This window comes from Telmatherina bonti (genome assembly GCF_933228915.1).
Source record: "Telmatherina bonti genome assembly, chromosome: 15".
Classification (NCBI taxonomy): domain Eukaryota; kingdom Metazoa; phylum Chordata; class Actinopteri; order Atheriniformes; family Telmatherinidae; genus Telmatherina; species Telmatherina bonti.
In genome coordinates, this window is record NC_136613.1 from 25,018,350 (window position 1) to 25,039,313 (window position 20,964).

The window sequence follows — 20,964 nt, forward strand, 5'->3', positions numbered from 1 at the left end:
GTATCTTTCTGCTAAACCGTGTTGTCATGTGAAGTGGTTGTGATGGTAGATTTGAACTTAGCATCTGTCTGGGTGGGACATAAGTGTCTTTCCTGGATTCATTTGTGGAAAAGACCTGAAACGTAAAAAATAATATACTATTATTTTGTGTTATTTGCAGTGAAGTTTTATTACTTGGACCTCTCAGAAGAGCAATGTGACCATTTTGATGTTTATACATGATAGCTTTGTACCCAACTCTTAACTGGTAACAGGAAATGATTGCATTACCCAACTACTTCTGACTCTTTTTCCCAGGTCATATCAAAACAATGAACAAATGAATGAGCATGGATGACCATGGAAGAAGTGTGGAAACTGGATCTCACCCTTTTGGAGTAATTATCATACTTGATATTGTAGGCCTTAAACTTAATTGTCAATTAACTTGGCACTTCCTGCCAGCTTTATGGCCCTGATGTCTGAGTAAGAGAAGTGTGTGTATATAATTTTAAGTACCATCCCACCCTCCAGCGCACTCCTCTCCTCACACACACACACACATATATATTTTATATACAGTTGTGCTCATATTTATTCATTAAAGAAGAAAAAAAACAGCAGCCTGCAAAATAAGCTGAAATTGACTAAAGTAATAATAAATAATTGTATGAAAATCATTACATTATTTTCTAATTCTGGTTCAAAAGAAATCTTTTTTTAAAAAGCAAACAAATAAGATAATTTATTACATATTACATCACTCATAAGCTAATTTTTTGATGAACAATCCTTAATGTTTCTGCTACACTCAGGTGTTTTCTGTTCCTCTCAGTCTTGCTTCTGCACCTGTTGACAGGTACTTTGTCCCACAGAAAAGTGCTCTAATTTGTCCAGGACCAATTTGTTGGTTTGTTTTTTTTCTTTCTTCAACTCAGTTAAATTAAAAAACAGTGTCTTATATTACTAAATTATATTTTTGCTAAGTTTTAGTTATTCCATTTTTAAGTCTCCAGTTATTTGAGTTACTGTTGTAATTTCCTTTTTCTATAATGAAAGGGTATGAATATATGAGCACAACTGTATGTATATATATATATATATATATATATATATATATATATATATATATATATATATATATATATATATATATATATATATATACACATACATATACATTTACAGAAACATGTTAACATTTTTTATGGCTGCTTTCATTTTTTATTTTTATTAAACATGCTTCTGTAACTTAATCCACTGAACAACTTTTTTCAAAAAGCTGTCGATGCTGATTACTGCACTAACTGAAGGCCAATAAAAGCTTGTTGCTTCCTGAGAGTATGCAGTGTTTTTAGTTGCTCACAAAACAGCACATAACAGAAAAACATTTTCTTTTTTTTTTTTTTTAAAAAAAGACATTTTAATAAATTATACAAACAGTTTCCACTCTAACTATATTTACATAGAAAAGATAAATAATGTTCATAAATATGTTCAGTTTTTTTCTCTAATAAATAAATGTTGTTTTTTTTATAAAAGTGAACATAAAAAAAAGCTTTAAGAACCAGATTGTAAAACCTTCAGACAAATATAATATTCATATAAATAGGTTTACTTTTAAACTAGAGCATCAATTTCCAAGCAAGTGCTTCTCTGTTCATTTGAAAGCACTCCTTGTCAGCTGCTGTAGAGGCACGTCGCACATCATTGTCTTTATTGACTAACACCCTTCATTATTTGCACTTGTTTCTTCCCATCTCTTCCACATCTTGCATCTCTTCCACTTTTATTCTGCATAATTCCTATTTGAGGAGCATGTAGAGAAATTTCGCGTGGAAGTGAGCGCTGGAGTCCAGGAGGATGCACAGGTTCTGGAAAATCTCTCTGTCTCCAAAGGGGTTTCCTGGAAAAAGATAATATTGTTTACTTTTTGTATTGACTGAAACGTACTGGCCACTTTATTAGGCACATCTCTTTAAATATCAACGCAACAAACTAATCAGCCAATCAGCCAATCACATGGCAACTCAATGCATTTCGGTTTGTAGACATGCTCAAGATGATTTGCTATAGTTCTAACAAAGCAACAGTTTGGGGAGATGTAGGGAGATTTTAGTGACTTTGAACGTCGGACAGTTATTGGCACAATAAAGGCTGGGCTGAGTATTTCAGAAACTGCTAAATAACTGTGATTTTCATGCACAAACATCTCCAGCGTACACAGGGAACGGTCAGAAAAAGAGAAAATATCCAGTGACAGACAGTTGTCTGGATAAAAATGTCTTGTTGATGTCAGAGTTCAGAGGAGAATGAGGTGAGAAAAAAGTAACAGTACCTCAAATGATCACTGCTTACAACTAAAATATGCAGAATACCATCTCTGAACACGCATGTCCGGTAAAGACCACTCCCATTCCCGGGCGCCCATTCATCAAGCAATAACAGGAGCCTGAGGCTACAATCCACAGAGATTTGTAACACTGGAGAATTTAAGATTGTTGCCTAGACAGATGTGTCTCCATTTCAGTCGCCACTACCGACTGTAAAGTCACCATTTTGCATAAGCATCATGACAGCATGGATTTCTCCAGCCTCGTATCAACAGTTTCGGCTGCTGGTAGTGGTGTAATGGTGTAGGGGATGTTTTCTCAGTGTGTGTGGGGCCTCTTTGTACCATTTGTAAATTGTTTAAACACAACAGCTTAACGGATAATAATTGCTGGCCATGTCCATTCCTTAATGACCACCATCTTCTAAGCAAAAAGCTCAAACCATCTGAAACTTGTTTCTTGAAAATGAAAATGAGTTCACTTTGCTCCAATGGCCTCCACAGCCACCAGATCTCAATCCAATAAATCATCTTTGGGATGTGGTACATTTAAGCAGCCAACAAGTCTGCAAAAACTCTGTGATGCCATCATGTCAGTATGGAATAAAATTTGGTCACTAAATAAAAAAATTAAAAAAAATTGACAAAAAGCAGATATAAAGGTCTACAGGGAAATCAAGTCACTTGAGTGATCTGATACAAAAACTCATGAAAACTTAGGATATAAATTCACATCTGTTTGTGAATGTGAGTATAATCACAGGAATGTACCTCTAAAGTCACCACCAATAGCTTTTACTTGCAAAACGTTCTACCAGTATTTATCAAAGCTTGCCAAATCAATGCCTGAAGCTGGTGGATTTATTCATATACCCACATTAGAGGAAATTAGAGTATGCCTCCAGATGTGTTATTGGAAATTAGCATGCATGGAAAAGAAATGAAAGGTTGAATGCAGTCAGAGACAAATGAAGGTCTGCAGCAGGTACCAAAAGTGAGGCAAAAACACATCCACCTGAGCAAAAAGTGCTTCTAATGAAAAATGGGAATTCGAAGGAGATGTCATCTGTCTGAGCTGTCACAAACATGTACTCGCACACATACATGCACAGCAACGGAAACTTTCAAAGCTAGCTGTCCCACACCACAGAAAAAAATCACTGTCTTGACTGACAAACTGAGTATTTATCAGTGTAATTATTGTTTGTCTAAATATGCCAGTTAATCACATTATGAATTTTTATAATGTGTCCTAATCTCCCTACCTTCCAACCAGGTTGGCACGTTTATTTAGGATTTTTTTAATCTTTTGTTAATATTTGATGGATTGTTTCTACCTTCTGTTTTTTAACATGTTGTTTACAATTCCTCCATCATACACACAATATGGGGAAAGTTTTGATCCTTTTTTACTCTATACTTTCCTATCATCAGCCCATTGATAAAAAATCATAACATTGTCATAAAACAGTCGGTGCATTTCCGTTAAACCTAGAATTGTGCAAACGCTAAGTATTGCAATAAAAAAAACGTGAATGGAAACACCTACATACATCTCAAAAATACCTAAAAAGTTTTTACACTCTCATGAGGTGGTTTTTCAGATGTTTCAATGTAGAAACATATCGCAAAAGTGTAATTGAAACACTTTTTTGCATTTATGTGTCCCTGGATGTGACGTGGGGGTCATGACCAGTTCATTTCTGGTAAAGATGGCACAGTGTGGAACAAACAACAGCAAATTTCTGAGTTTTAGAAAATAAAAACGAGGGAGAAAAGCTTTGAAAAGCCGTAGCAAATTCTCCACAGCAAGTAAAAATCCCCAAATTAACACTACGTGGCTACCATGTGTGAGTCGCAATTTTTGTAAAATCTCACAAGAAGAACGAGATTTTACGAGACTTGAGGCTAATGCGCTAAAATCTGATCAATGAAAACCCTCGCTAATCGCAATTATTGTTTGACAAAACTTACAAATATTTTTATTTTGCAAAAGAAAAATGTAATGGAAGCGCAGTTTGCGTCCTTTTTCATCCTTCTGTTCTCTATTCAAACTTGTCTGAAATGGGTTTTCTTGTTTTAAAAGATTACCTAGAGATCTAAAATCAATTAAATGTACTTTCAAGAAAGCGGCAGAAGCTCACCTGCTACAGAAACTTCAAAGAACTCCCTGATGACCTCTGAAAAGGTGTTTTCCAGTTGCTGAATGAAGCTAAACTTTTCAGGTGCTGTGGTGAAGACCTTGCAAATCTGTTGTACCAAATTCACAGCCCAGCTCATGTGATAGCCATCCTTCTCACACACCTGAAGACACACAAACAAGAAAAAAAAAAAAAAAGTCACAGTAACTGTAATTTCTTATTTTTGATTTGTGGGATAGTTTAGTTCATTTTAGGATCAAAGATTATCATTAAACAAAAGGTGAATCAAAGTCATGGAAATGGAAAGATCAACTTATGTATGGCACTTTCCTAAAGATTAAATAAAAATGTCCTCTATGATGATTTGCTGTTTTCGATGATTCATACTTTTTTTTTCTTCCAGAGGTGAACCCCCCTCACCCTCCAGCCACCCACGCACACACACACACACACACACACACACACACACACACACACACACACACACACACACACACAAGCTTGCAGGCTAATGGACTAAATCAGCACCATGGACAGCACACATCTTTTCTTTTTCTAATGAAAAAGAAAAAAATAAATACACATAATCCTCTTAAATACTCCTTTTTGTTGGGCTTTTTTTTAACACTTTAGAAAAGCTTTGAGAATGATCATCAGTGTGATCTCAGCTCAAAGATGAGTCCCATGGTTTTATTATTCGCCCCTTGTGGTTTCTGAGTAAAACACTACATTCTCATGTGTTGTTACTGTTAGAATAAATCATTTCTTCTTCATGTCTATGAATGATTCTATGTACTTCATCACAGTCAAACATCTTAATATACTCCACGCACCACAAATAAAGCTTATTATGAAACTACTTATTTTAAGATTAAACAAATATTCTCACCAGTATGATATAGATGATAAGTCTTGAGACCTCCATCAATCGTCCATTTAGCGCCTTGCTGGCCAGAACAGTGTAACAGAAGCGGCTGCCACACAGCACTAAAAGACGGGCCATGTTCTCAACGTGCCATGGCTGAGGAATGGCTGCATATGGAGATGAGGAAAGCCACTTTAAAATGAGTAACAAAAAGCATTTTTGTAGCATTTTTTGTTATTTGACTAATCCTGATTTAAGATACCAGTTAGCTCCTCCCATATTGCCAGCATTGAGTCAGTGGTCCAGCCTTTGACATCAAGTTTCCCAGAAAGCATGATGATGGCCTTAGCTAGCTCCCACAGAGCGCTGAGTGGTAATCCCCTCTCCACCAAATCCTGCCAGCCGAGAGTGCCTGCACAAAACAGAAGACCTCAAATCCTAGAAAAATTGTTCATTACAAGCTCCATTTAATCAATTTGTAACAAAAAAATGTCTTTATCAATCTACCAAATGAGTCAACACCCCTGGTTTGGTTTAATTACCAATTCTGTGCATTATCTGACCTTCAGGCAGCAGAGGACCGTAGAGGATGAACAGTAGGTGGGCCTGGCTGACCATGGGCCAAGGCTTCAGGAGTTGCAGTAACCAGAACTGGCACTCTGGCTGGTTCGGCCACGGGTCCAACAGAACGTGACGGCAGAACAGGCGAAGCTGCAGCTCCTGATATGGCTTTACCCCTTGGGAGCACACACATTTTCACATTTCCTCTTTAGAATGTCACATTCTTTGAAAAATAAAGAGACTTTGAAGTTTACTGACCCGAGATGAACACAAACCCTTCACAAATGGAAACTGGACATGCTGGCTTTAACTGAAAATCTCGCTTACATTCCTGCTTTGTTCCAAGTTTCCACACAGAAACACAAACCTGGTTTCGCCGTCATTACTGCTTCAGCCTTCTGCATCAGGTTTGTGAGTCCACACAAGAAGTTGAACACTCTGTGACACTCCAGCTCATCCCAGCCGGCGATCAAAATCTGCAAAGTATTTCATATTTTCATTTTACTACCGACACTGTTAAAATGTTTTAAAGTATCCACACACAAACACAAAGTTGAAACAAAAAAGAAGAGTCATCAGTCAACTTAATATATTCAGAGATTCAACCTGGAGTTCCTGTAATTATCACTGTTTTTTACAGCACACAGCACTTCTTCGTGTCACTTTAATGGGCTGTAACAACAGGGTGTTTGCTGCTAAAAAGGTCCTCTCTGGAGGAGCATGTCTTCATGCTCCATTAATTTAAGGAATATGAATGCACTCATATCATCTTCATTTTCTCTTAGCTGTATCTGAAAACTCACTTCCTTTAATTACATTCCATGTTTCAATTTATTGCTAAATCTGCAAACCTTTATATGAGGCTCTCACCTGGAGGAAGGCGCCATACCTGGAGAAGCCAGGGCAGTCTGGTGCAAGGCACTGCTCCAGCATGAAGCAGGGAATCTGGCACCAATCACACACACACTTTTGTCAGTTATTGTTTGTGTGAAGTGTTAAAAATCATCATTGCATAACATAAAACATTTTCATTACAAAAACTACCACCATATGGATAGATTCTATATCTTTTATTTTGCTTGAAATAAAACATATTCAACATATATCAAATTTTTTTTTTTATCATGTAACTTTCTTTTCGGGGAAACTCACTAATAAAGATTGCAATGTAGAAGACTGTGGACTTGTTTAAGAAACCCTTAATTTCTTTACATACTGCTAAAAGAACAAAAACAGGAGCACTAAAATATGCACAAATAAAAGGAAAAGGGATTATAAAAGAAAATGGAAATAAAGTCTGTGAAATTCTATGAATCTTGAACGTCAACATTCCCTGTGATCTTTATTCTTCAACAAAACCTGAACCATCACATGTTTGTCGAGCTAAAAACATACTCTTTTGACTTCCACTTGTGTAATTTCTTTCAACTACAGGAAGAAATTAGGACACGACACACACTGAGAAGTCAATGATGAGGGAATTACCTTATGAAAGGAAAACCCGGCGTCTCACATGCTAAGTGCTGGAAAAGGCTCCAACAAGTTTTTGGTTTTTTTGGGTTTTTTTGCAGAGTCTAACAGAAATGTGATGTGTTTTATGTGTGGACACAAAACTGGCTCATCCCCTTGAGTTAGATGCCTTTTTTATGTTTGAACTCAGTGGAAAGTGGAGAAAAGAAAAAACACTCCCGTGAGGACACTCAAGTACAAGGACTGGACAGAAAATGAGTCAAAATGTTTGAAGAAAATCTTTGATGCACCTTCAGAAAGCATTGACAACTAATGTTCATGACCACTTTAAAAGCTTAAAAGAAAGTTTGGCCTCTTGGAAGCAAATTATAAATAATTAAGGAGGGTTTATGCCTTCATTTTTACAAAACATCACCATCCATTCATTTTCTTAACCTCCAATTCAGGGTCACGTGGAAGCTGAAGTCTATCCCTACAATCATTGGGCGGGAAGCGGAGTACACCCTGGACATGTTCCCAGTCAATCACAGGACCAACACAGAGACAAACAACCAATTATGCTCATACTCACTCGTATGGCTCAATTTAAAGTAACCAATCAACTTAACATACAGAACATCATACAGACCATCACAGAAATAAGAAATATTATTCAATTTTCACTAATTCACAAACTCAAAAACATCCACTTATGCTATGTGTTTGATATACTTCACAAATAACACACTGTTCTAACTTTTCCCATCAGCTGTGCCCTTCCTTACCTGAGAAAAATTGCCAAAGATAAACTTTAACCTGTCCTTTGTGGGTAGTAACAGGGTACATCTCTTGAACAACATACCTAAGATGTCAAACACAAAAACACATCACTGAGTTAAAAAGGACCTGAAAGCTGGAGGAATGCCGATCACTGTGAAAATAGCTTTGAGAAATACACTTTTCTTTTTAAACAAATGAATATAGACCTGTGATAAGTACTTAACTAAAGAGAGCAAAGTGCAGCATACCCAGATCTCTGTAGTGTTCAGCCGTTGATCTCTGTTCAAGGCACGTGGAGGGATGAAAGCTTTGGGCGATGGTTTTATTCTTCCAGGCCACAGAAGAGATGTAGGTGACAACATAGTTTGTGATTTCCTTTGACACCATGGAAAACACACTGATCTCCAGCACTGACAAACACACACGCACAAGCAAAAATAATATATCTAAATAAAGTATATGATAGGAGTTTAATTCACAGTATTTCAGAACATTTTTTCATGAATGTTTTATCATTGCAAGTTGAAAATTTCTATAAAAGAATTAGTAAAATGTTAGTCATCCCACACATTTTCACATGTGCTGTACAATACAACAGAAGACCAATACGCTACCAAAAGACTCAGCCAAGCCTGACTGGTCAGATCCAGTGGCCTTATTAGCAACACAACTGTAAAACTGAAGTCTTTATGAAATGTTATTTCAAGTTATTGTGGAAACTATCACAGGAGTTACACTTCTGATAGTAACATAAGTAATAAACCCGAAAGAAAAATCTGCTATTGGATAAAAGTCTTGTACACCTGTACATAAAAAAAGGTAGATATTTCTTAATATTTTTATCTAAATCAGCTTAGTGTATCATGAAATATTTAAGCATACATTTAAATATAAGTGCAAAAGTACTTCCTACACATTTACTGTAGACCAAGTTTACATGTATACTTTTCTTTAAAGTATATCTCTGGGAAGTACACTGAAATGCACACAAAGTGCAAAGTATATTTTGAGCACTTTAGCAGCATTCATGGATCTTGCATTTAGCAAAGATGTGCAACACAAAGACAACAGCTCAAATCTGCAATAAATGCATCAGCCTTTAACTATTTCCTAGAAATAGAAAATGTCCATAGATGGGTGTGGAAACCACTGTGCAGAAACTCCTTTAATCCATCCAGACCCGTTTTATCTCCATCACACTGAGCAGAGACTCAACCCCTAAAGCTGAATGCTGTTTTTCACACGGACTAGGTGAGTTTAAGACTCCTATTACATAACACCTACCTGAAAGTTGGTCCAGGACCATGTGTACCACCTCTGTGGGCAGCCAGGTGAAGAAGCTGGGACCGGCGGGACTCGGACTCCGGGTCATCGTGGTTCTGACGGTCCGGGGTCGCGGAGTCTTCTTCTGAAGCAGGGACTTTGGTGCCAGGGTAAACTTCCGACGCTTTTTGCTTGGTTTCCTGGCCATTGTCAGCACTGGTAAACTCACGGTACCCCTTTCAAAAGAATAAAGACATTTTAGCTTGTAAACTAACAAGTTGGGTAGAGCTGGGAATGAATCCACACAGACTGAGCGGAGCAGCAGCATGCTAGCGCTAGCTAACTTTGCTGTAAAAAAAAAAAAAAAAAAACTGAACTGACTAAACTTTATAACTGTTGGAATTAGGCTAAATTTTGCCTCAAACTGGGCTTGAAATGAACACAAAACACGCTTAACATTTAAAACAAAAAAAAAACACCATACCTGTTCTTTAAAAAAAATGTTATCATTAGATGTGTATGTAGCAGCACAGCCAGCTGTGTGCTAGCTTCTGTATGTTTACGCATCACCTCACAATGGCGCGAAAATGTCCCGGGTGACTTTTATCTAGTGGCAAAAATATTACCATAAACTATATGTTTATTTATTTATTTATTCATTTATTTATTTTTATTCGTTTGTTTAATATATTTATATTCAGAATGTGATATTAAAAAATGGTCATGTGATATACTGCTGTGGTATGCTACTCTATTCACTGTAATACTGAAAATTTCTTAAGAGGTCAATAATAAATGAATTGACCTCATACAAATAAATTATTTAAAAGATAATACAATGTGATTTCCAGATTTTTTCTTTTTTTAACAATATGATTTCCAGATTTTTTTTAGATTGTCTCTCACAGTGGACATGCGCTTTAAGTGGGACAACTTTAAAAATCACAGCGTGTTCAAATACTACTTGCCTCACTGTACATATGTGTGTATATATAAAATATATATATTTATCTACATACAGTTGTGCTCATATTTATTCATACCCTTTCATTAAAGAAGGGGGGGGGGGGAAAGCTGCCTGTAAAATAAGATGAAATTGACTTAAGTAATAAGAAATAAACATTTTATGAAAATCATTACATTATTTTCTAATTCTGGTTCAATAGAAATTTTTTTTTTTTTAAAGCAAACAAATAAGATAATTTATTACATAATACATTACTCATAAACTAATATTTTGTTGAACAATCCTTTAATGTTTCCGCTACACTCAGGTGTTTTCTGTTCCTCTCAGTCAGACTTCTGCACCTGTTGACAGGTATTTTGTCCCACTGTTCAACAGAAAAGTGCTCTAATTTGTCCAGGACCAATTTGTTTGTTTATTTTGTTTTTTCTTTCTTTCTTCAACTCAATTAAATGAAAAAATAGTGTCTTATATTACTAAATTATATTTTTGCAAATTTTTAGTTACTGTTCCTTTTTTAAATCTCCAGTTATTTGAGTGACTGTTGTAAATTCAGCCTTTTCTTTAATGAAAGGGTATGAACAAATATGAGCACAACTGTATGTATATGAACATACACAAACATTTTAACTAGAAAAGAGTGCAGCCTTTTCAGAGCTGTGAAGACATAACCTTTAAAAAGGTTAGTCTTGACTACAGACATCATTTAGTACCCTCAAGCACTGAGTGCAGCAAACCAACTTCGCTCAGCTGCTAATCACAGGATTATTCTGCTTAACTAAGACTATTAAGTGTTCCACATTCAAATGGCGTCTCCCACAGGCAGACCTTGGAGAGGATGATCCCTTCACTATAGGGCTCTTACAGAGAGCTGAATGCAGCATGAGGGACCCAGGGGAAAGGCTGGTGAAATGCTCTTGTATACCAACAGGATGTCACGGTAGGCTCCACTCGGGACACCGCTGAAGAAAGGGATATGAACTGCAAAAAGAAGTTGGACCCCAAAGGAATTAGATAAAAAATTACAAATTTAATCTGCCTCATCTGCCTCGCTGTACAGTATGTCTTACTAGTACAACACCACATTCACTAGTTTCACAGTTTTGATGATTGTTTTTACAGTTCAAATGCTTGAAATGTGCATTTAACAAATAACTTTTAATCACAAATAACAAGCTGATTATGTTGTTAGTACGTTACATACTTTTGATATCTGTTGATCTAATATTTAATTTAATTCTGAACAGATCTGGAGATGTAAAGGTCAGTTTGGGAGATAAAACTAAAAGAAAAGCACAACTGTGGACAATATCTCCTCTGTCTGTGTCTGCTTAGCAACGCCGCTCTGCCTCCAACAACACTTTGACATCGGCCCTGTTTATCTGCTTGGAGCGATGAGCCAGCAGTGGCTCTGTCTCACATGCCATCTCTTACATGATGCTGCTGCCTCTTACAGGAATGATGCCGATGCTGAGGATGGGGATATCTAAAACTGGCCTGTCACAGACTTAACAGTCCCACAGGACACATTTACTGGACATCCATTTTGACTGGAAGCAGAAACCGAAGGAGCCGGTCTTGAACACCTGAAACCATGGACATTTAGACATCTTATCAGTGAGTATTTGGAAGAGGGAAGTTTTCATGGAATATTAAGGCATTAAAAAGAAAAGCTGCACATGTGCAGTATTTCATGACTCAGAAATTTACTTCCGTTTTTGTTCAAATGAAGTGATTTCCACTCTCAAAAGTGATGAAACTGACCTAAATCTAGAGCAAACAGGAGAGAAAACAAGATGCAGAGCTTTGCTTTTGTTTCTATTGCTTCCTGTTTGTGCCATCTGAGTAGTCAATCATGAAGTAAGCACAATGAGGCTTGTATCACTGAGATTTTAAGAGGTCCAAGCGGTGCCAGGTCTGACCCAGAACAATAATAAGCATTTATAAACAGCCTCTGTTCTCAGAGGAAGTCGAAACAATGCTTTGTAGTGGTACAATTTGAAATTTAAAGTTTCTTATGCCCCTGTGGTTGCAAGAGGCAAATGTCGAGTATCAATATCATTTGTCTTAAATCATAATTAACATGTAATGCTTCCGAAAATTCCCCTGCACCTTAATTATAGTAAATATTTCAAAACACAGAACAAATGTAAATGATTAAGTAGGTTTTTGTTTTTTTTTACACTTTGTGGAAGGAAATATTTACTTGTAGCCTTGAGCTCAAAGTTGGGTTATTTTTTTCAGCTGTTTGTTTGGTCAATGTATAACTGGGTTCTATGAAGTCTCAGATCAGACATTACTGAAACAGGAAATTAAATCATTTATCTCATTATTAAAACGACCACCAGTGCTTCGCTTCTTGTCACAGTTTGGGGCCTGGCAGTCAGAGACTCTGTCACCAAGCCATTCAACTTGCTTTCAAACACCCCATATAGCTGGAAAAAAAAAATTCAAAGTTAGTGGCTTATGGCGGTGCTCTCAGCTTGGGTGGTTTCTGTAAATGTTTAATTTCCTCTCTCGCTTCTTTCCTGAGGGGTGGTGAAGAGCTTAACAAATCGACTGCTGTGGTTTGCCCTCCAGAGGAGAGCGTTAAACAGGTGAAGCTGAACACTGCTCTCATTAGTCACACATGCAGTCACCTGCCGCTCACCAGAGACCGATGCCAGAGCGCTGAAACGTCCACAGCTATTTCTGCCCCACACTCGGGAGACACTTGAGGAATGGCTAAGACTCTGTGACTGGATGTAAGCTCGCTGGAATATGCTGTGCTGCTGGGGAGCAGGCAGATAAGAGGAGTAATCCAGCCATATTTCAGCCTTGGGGACAGTCAGTAGTTTCATTATAAGTGATTTTCTGTTTTCATAGAGTATTTGAAATATTTTTTCTGAGTTTTAATTTTGCATTTATCTTTTTAAAAGCTATAAATCTACTGAATGGTTACACATCTGATGTATAATCCACCTTAACAGATAGTAATTATCACTTGGTACTTTGAACATCTGGATTAAAATTGTCCGTACTCTCTAACTTTCTACTTTTCAGTTCAAGCATCTGTCCGAGCGAGCCAATCATGGCCAGCGGGGCAGTTCAGCTCCTTGGCTTCTTCTTAGGACTGTTGGGCTTTGTAGGAACTCTAGCTGCAACCCTGCTCCCCCACTGGCGCAGCACAGCCTATGTGGGCTCTAATATCATCACAGCCACCGCCTACATGAAAGGCCTGTGGATGGTGTGCGTCTGGCACAGCACCGGCATTTACCAGTGTGAGCTTTATAGATCCCTGCTGGCACTTCCCCGCGATCTGCAGGTACCGCAGCCGCTCCATTTCCTGAAACTTTCATACAAAGCACCTGATGCTGCCATGAAGAGATCAGAAGCAGAGGAAAGAAATCAGTCTTACTTCTTACTGGTTATGTCAGTTGTCAGTCAGTCACAGAAATGGAGATAAATTTCGTTCAGATCTGAATCATTTAACAAACTGTTACCCTTGGCAGATTTGTGTCACCTAATTACTTTTAAACTTCTGTTTTGTTCCAATAAATTTAAAGAAAGTTAATTTCACTGGCGTAGACTGGAAATTTAACGCATTAGTGACAGAATGAGTTCCCAGTCAGCTTCCAGGCTGAAAGATGAACTATTTCCACCAAAAAAGGGTCTTTTAAGGCAACATGCATTTTATATTCACCTGTGTTCATTTATTACTACTCTCTTATGGATTTTGCTGCTGCATCCATTCACAGCCTGTTATTATTGAAATCATAGCTTGTGACTAATATCAGTGTTATTTTTTTATTTATTTTGCCTCATCATTGTGATTTCACTTGAAGTAAATCTCATTTTTACAGTAATGGGACTTTAACGGAAGAAAAATCAAACGAGATAAATAAAAAATACTGTGTTAATCCCCCTGGGAAATTATACAAAAATATTTACATAAATAATAGAAAATAGATGTAATAGATAAGTTAAAAGTCATCCTTCAGATTATAACGTATTTAGTATATACGATTTTTTTCTCTGCAAGCAAGACAAGAACATGTATACAGCCGGTTAACTCCATGAACAGAGTGCATTAACTATTTAAAATTATATGGGAAATTGTAATTACACATTTTTTAAGTTGAAGAAAACCTTTCTTTTACTACCCACAAAGCAACACAGGCAAAGCTTTTAAATGTTACCATGCATGAATTTGAAATGCAGTCCTCACCGTTGAATAACTAAGCCGTGTTGTGTTACTGTTCCTGTCCGGTCAGTTTTTGTACAACAATTCTTGCACAGTTTTCATTAACAAAGCAAATACAACTTAATGAAGAACTATTGTTTTTACTTAGTTTATTCACTAAAATTGATTAAAGAACATTTTCTATTTTCATTATCTTCAGTAACACCCGGATTTGAATCCAAAGATTAATCTGCATTTAGTTGTTATTGTGTCTGTTTAGTTTATGATCTTGGGTGTCTTGCCTTTGATTTTTGCTGTTGTAAAACATCAAGTCATATCTAACATCTCTGTAAGTGAGACTCTTTAATCTGTAAACTAGATAAACATACTATGTGAATGTGAGGTGAGAGAACACTCAGAAAATCAGAAGAAATATCTATTTTGTTAAATTACTGGGTATTTAAGTAATTCATTAAGTTAGACCATGTTCATTTTGACATCCTTACTTCTGGTCATCGTTCAGCAAACTGTGACTATCCATTAACTGTAAACTGGCATGGATATGTAAGATTTCTCCACACAGAATGCAGTTTGCGAGTTAATATTAAACCAAAATGTGAAAGTGATCTTCTACTCTTGTTTACTTGTTTAGGCTGCCCGGGCACTCATGGTACTTTCCTGCCTCACCTCAGTCCTGGCATCTCTGGTTGCCATGATGGGGATGAAGTGTACCCGCTTTGCTCGACATTCAGTGGTCAAATCTCCCCTGGTGTTGAGCGCGGGTATTTGCTTTCTCTGTGCCGGTCTCCTTTGCCTGGTCACTGTGTCCTGGACCACCAATGACGTCATCATGGAATTCTACAACACCTTTCCTCCCAGCGGGCATAAGTACGAAATCGGCCTGGCTGTTTATCTCGGCTACGCCTCGGCCTGCCTCAGTCTGACCGGGGGTTTGGTGCTGTGCTGGAGCAGCAGAGGCAGCGACTTGCAAAGCCCTCGACAGATGCAAAGGAGTCAGCTGTCATCACCTCCCCCTGCCTTCAACAACATTCATCCTCCTGCCCCGCTCTACAAACCTCCTGAGGCTCTGAAGGACAATCATGCGCCCTCACTGTGCTCCCTCTCCAGCAATGGCTACAGGCTCAACAACTATGTTTAAGACTGCAAACAGCCTAACACACGACACTGTCAGACCACAGCATCTGTGTATATCTTGAAGAAGGCCCTGCATAGACCTCCGCTGTCAACTGATCACTTTGAAAACATATCTTTTTAGTTGTGTTGTTTTTATTCATGTTGTGTTTTGTTTTGTTTTTTGTTTGCTTGTTTATTTTCATGAACGTTAGATTACATTACTTTTTCTAACCAAAATCAAAATGTTTTCACTGAAGGCTTTTTAAATAAACCACAAACCTTTTTATCCAAACAAAGAGTGCAGCGAACCTCTGAACTCTAAAGAAAATGACAGAATTGTTTGACGCTGCTGCAATGTCCCTAAGTGGCCAGAAGGTGGCGATATGCTACAGGAAAATGTAACAAACAAGCCTGCAAACTGTCAGTGGCCTCTGATCATAAGACTTGTAGAAGCCTTCCTTCTGTTTGCTTTCATTCGTTATTAAAATACAAAGATATTACATGTTTCACGAACAGATAATAAAATATCTTATGTCAATAAATCATGAATCTGTAATTCCTAAGAGTAAGGAATAGTTTTATTCTATGTTTTCTTCAACTTATCTTCAGGATCATATCTACGGAGATTGCTCACACTGGTGACATTTTTAGAGTTAAATTGAGCTTTTGTTGCAATGAAAAGCAAAACATTTTTCAGAAAGTTCCTTTTTAGATGCATGTTTAAAGTGTTTGTTTCTACAAACCCTCAGTGAAGATCTCAGTGAAGCTTAAAGATGCCACTGGATGGCGACAACACACTTTTTTAAAATCTGGTCTCATCATGTAGCGAGAGGGGGGCCTTGTATTCTTCCAGCTTTTTACTCTGTGGAATATTTGGATTGTATTTTTATTGAGTTTCTTTTTCTTTTCTTAATGATTAACTTAGTAATGTTGGACATGAAGGTATTTACTACTCCTCTGAGGCCCTCCTGGCTGACTGTCTAACTACCCGTAACACAATAGAAATGTTTCTGAGGCTTATTTGTAGAAAACCCTCCAATTATAGGTGCCCTCTGTCTGACAGACTGTCTGCTGCAAAGACATTACATTACAGGATGTGTCAACATTCAAGCAAGTCAATTAAACCTCTAGCAGTAAGAGTAGCTTATTTACCTAAAGTGGGAGAATTATATAAAGGAAAAGAAAATGAACAAAGAACATCTTCAGTAAAAAGCATCTGGTTAATTATCTGTAAACTTTGTCTAACTGCTTAATGAGTAAAATGTAAATTTTAAAATATAATGAGATTAATATTCTTGTAAAGAAAATTGGACAAGATAAGGAGAGAAAATAAGGATAAAAACTGGGGAAAAAATTCTATTAAAGTTAGTGTAGTTAGTTGGATGGAAGTGAGCTAAATAATGTGGTGGACCACATTATTTAGCTCATTTAGGCATGTTCCTTACATAAACTTCTAAGTCACGTTCACTAACAAGGGTTTATTATTCCTTTGCTCTTTATTAAAGAATAACTACCTTCCCAAACTAAAATTTTGGATTTAACTAAGCAAATTGGTAGGAGCCTCCTGTTGGATGATTACTGCATGGGGGATTTATCTTTCAGGCAACAAGTTATATAACCCCACCTGATGCAATGAGTAGCTTGTTGTATATTAAACAATTTGGGGAAGGCAAATTTATTTACATAGCACCTTCCATTCACAAGACAATTCAAAGTGCTTTACATGAAACATTAAAATCATTAGAGATGGTGTTAAAACAAACAATAGAAGCATAAAAGAAAACAGAAATAGTAAAATCACAATTAAATAATAAATTGTATTTTAAAAAATGAAAAGCAGAATTAATTAAATGTGACTGTGCAGATGTCATGCATAGGCGCATGTGAAAAGAGATGTTATTAACCTGGATTTAAAAGTTTCTACATTTGGTAAGAGTTTAATCTCCACTGGCAGCTTGTTCCTTGTGTTTGCAGTGTAACAGCTAAATGCTGCTTCTCCGTGTTTTGTGGAAGGATACATCCTGTAGGTATGGAAAAGACGTCTTTGCAGAGACTACTAAATTTGAGGTAAAAGTTGTCCTACAGATTATCAAAAGCTGGAAAGATGGTGAGGAACCATCATCTTTCAGGAAGAAATCTGGTCAGAAAAAAATCCTGAAGTATGGTGATCATTTAAATGTTTGGTGAAATCAAAATAAAGAAAACCAACAATAGAAGTCGGTGTTATGTTTAATAGTGAAAGTAAAAGCATTTGACCCCATACAATGTGAAGGGAACTCAGAGTGGGACTGGACAGCTGTGTAGCCATAAGAAAACCACTAACCAGTGAGGCTAACCAGTGAAGAACTCTTCATTTTGCTATGGAGCATAAAGATTGGACTCTAGAGAAATGGAAGAAGGTCATGGAAGAATGAGTACAGATTTACCCTGTTCCAGAGAGATGGGTACATCAGGGTAGGTGGAGAGGCAGATGAAGTGATGCGGCCATCATGCCTGTTGTCTACTAGGGTGGGTTTGTTTGTTAACAATGGATCTACTTTTGACAAATTTTAAATGGGTGCTTTGGTAGTGTTTTATTTAATTGAATATTTTAGTGTATGTATGTGTGTGTGTGTGTGTGTGTGTGTGTGTGTGTGTGTGTGTGTGTGTGTGTGTGTGTGTGTGTGTCTGTACACGCTAAGAAAAAATCCTGTAAATTTACGGTAAAACACTGGCAGCTACAGTATTATTTTAACAGTACTATACTGTTAATGTAAGTATGGTACAAATACCGCAAAATAATGGTGAAATGCTGTTAAATATAGATGTCAGTGTTTTACTGTAAATTTACAATTTCAGTATTGTACTTTAATTTGGGAGTAATTTACTGTTAAAATACAAAAGTTCAAATAAATTTACAGTAAAGTGCTGGTATCTGTATCTGTATACATGCACATATTTATATATACTTTTTATTTTTTGCAATGTAATGTACTGTTTACATGTTTTGTCATCTCTGTCGAGTGTAAAAGCCCAACTGGGGAGGGGCATTAAAAATTTAGACTTGGCTAAAATGCTGTAGTATGTGACGTCATGCATGAAGCATACTTGTCCCTTTCAAATATATAGAAATAAAAAATATTGATTAAAAAAAATAATAATAATACTGTACAAGACTGTGGGGGGAGTCTATGGTCTGGGGTTGCTGCAGATGGTCAGGACAGGTTCAGGGACATCATGTGCCAAAGAACGACGTCAGCTGACTGCCTGAATATACTGAATGAGTAGAGTTCTCTTTCCTTCCCTGATAGGATGGAGATATTCCAAGATGGCAATGCCAAACTAGGGCTCAGATTATGAAAAAGTGGTTGAGGGAGCATCATTTTCTTGCAGGGACGGACCACCACGGAGTCCTGACCTGAGTCTCATTGAGAATCTCTAGGATGTTCAAGAGAATTTCCAGATTAGAAAAATGAAAATGTTTTTCAAACTATTACTCAGAGTTTCCATACACACAATCCTGCATCCAAAAGGAAGAAAATCAAGCGCATAGCTCAGTGGAGGCAAATTTTGAGTGAGAACTTAAAACGTATCTCTACCGAGAACCGCAACTCAGCACCATGGACAGCGACCTGGCTGCGCAAAGCAAACGCATGACGTTTTTGAGGCTGTTTTTGCTTTGTTTCACTTAGTGACAGAAGGCAGCCCTGTCCAGATAAAAACACCACATAAACTTATTTATGCAATTACTGCTGTGCTCAAAGTAGAGAGAAAATCCTAAAACTGTGAGCAAACTAATGTTTTGGAGGGAAAATAGACTGAAAAGTGGGTTATAAACTTAAAAGCAAGGCAGATCCTCAAGCTGCCTCCATCACAGGGCAAACGGGGATCTGCGCAACATCGTAAATCAGGCCTGCAATGCAACCTGGCAGAGTAAAGGTTTCCTCTCCTTCCAGTACGATATTATGATATTGGAAAGCTTTTCCGGAGAGCTTGTGCGTCATGCCACTCTCTATTAGGTGCTATTTTCGTCCTGTCCTGGAAGACATTCATCCACCATCTACCCACCCTGACAGCACCCAATAAACCCACCACTCCCATTCATCTCTACCCCCCCTCCATTCTCTCCCCCTCCCTCGCGCTTTCCTTCTGCGCGTCTGTTCCCGACAAGCGGTGGTGAGTAAAAAACAACATAGGAGAATTGTGTTTGCACTTCCAGGTGGATTACAGAGTGACATCGTCATATATTTTTGTGCCAGGACACGTTTAACACTTTTTTATGTTGCTTGTGGAGACTCGACTCCTCGTGATCTATTTAGACTTGTTTCTTCAAAGGAAAGGTAAGCCAATGACACTTTTTAAAAATATATTTTGTTTAACTTATGGCGGACTGTAACAGCGTTTGACTAATGTGACAGATGATTTGAAGAGGAATCAATTAAGCAATACCGGTCTCATGGAGCCACTGGAAGTCAAAAACCCCAGGTTTGATGCAGCACTTTGGACTCAGACGCATCTGCTTAAGAACTCTTTCATTCATGCTTCGCAGTTGTTGGATGATGTTCGGAGGGGAACCATGCACTTTTCCGCATGTAAAGGAAAAGATACTGGGTCATAATTTGTACATATTATTTGGCAATAGACATATGTTTGTTCATTTTTAGAAATAGGTAGTTAAACTGGCACAAAACTGTCTGAAAGAATTCCGTGAAGTGAATCAGCAAGATGCGCGTCAAAGCATACTCCACTGAAATCTTAACTGATAGTGTGTGAGCACTGCCCCACGAATCCAGATGGTCCAGTGTGTCTTTTTGTCTGATAGTCTTTCAGGTAAAGTCCACGCATGATAGAGATCAGCTTTATCTCCCTCCTGTCTTACAGGCTACTAAGTGCGTTAGTTGTATGAAGTCGGACACGACATCGTTTTCTTCTTTCACAGGATTCTCCCACGTTTGACCATTTTGCATATTTTCACCAATGTGTGTGTTTTTAAGGATAATCTCAGACTTTGGTGATAAGAAATGTTTTTTTTTGTTTGTTTTTTTTTTTTGGTCAGACCCGGAGCTTTAAGGTGTTTTTAAAATAAGTGCGTCAAAATAATCTGGTGAACAAAGAATCCTTATAATTGTCACAGCTAGATTGCAAAAAAAAAAAAACTTTAAAGAAGTATGGTCAATCAAGTTTGAACTATTTTTTACCCACCAGCTTCACAAAAAGCGTGAGTTAAATATATCTGCAAGGTGTGGTCTTCCTCCACTAAGCGGAAGATAAAATAAAATAATATTGCGTGTTTTTTTTAAAATCTCAAATACAAATAACTGGAACATCAGGTTACGGGTTTCAGGCTGCATGTTA

At 37.4% G+C, this 20,964-nt stretch overlaps 2 protein-coding genes across 2 annotated transcripts; one reads left to right on the forward strand and one right to left on the reverse strand.

Moving 5' to 3' along the window:
- Positions 1-1,784: 1,784 nt before the first annotated feature.
- Positions 1,785-9,578, reverse strand: LOC306766879 (F-box only protein 47-like; the record flags this gene model as incomplete). The annotated part of the gene is made up of 10 exons (XM_079254731.1): positions 1,785-1,885; positions 4,456-4,615; positions 5,342-5,484; positions 5,580-5,729; positions 5,860-6,054; positions 6,246-6,354; positions 6,749-6,823; positions 8,113-8,189; positions 8,356-8,517; positions 9,392-9,578. The coding sequence occupies 10 exons, from the start codon at positions 9,576-9,578 to the stop codon at positions 1,785-1,787; spliced, it is 1,359 nt and encodes a 452-aa protein (XP_079110857.1).
- A 3,826-nt stretch (positions 9,579-13,404) lies between these two features.
- On the forward strand, positions 13,405-15,655 carry LOC306766272 (claudin-14-like; the record flags this gene model as incomplete). The annotated part of the gene is made up of 2 exons (XM_079253927.1): positions 13,405-13,638; positions 15,149-15,655. The coding sequence occupies 2 exons, from the start codon at positions 13,405-13,407 to the stop codon at positions 15,653-15,655; spliced, it is 741 nt and encodes a 246-aa protein (XP_079110053.1).
- Positions 15,656-20,964: the final 5,309 nt, after the last annotated feature.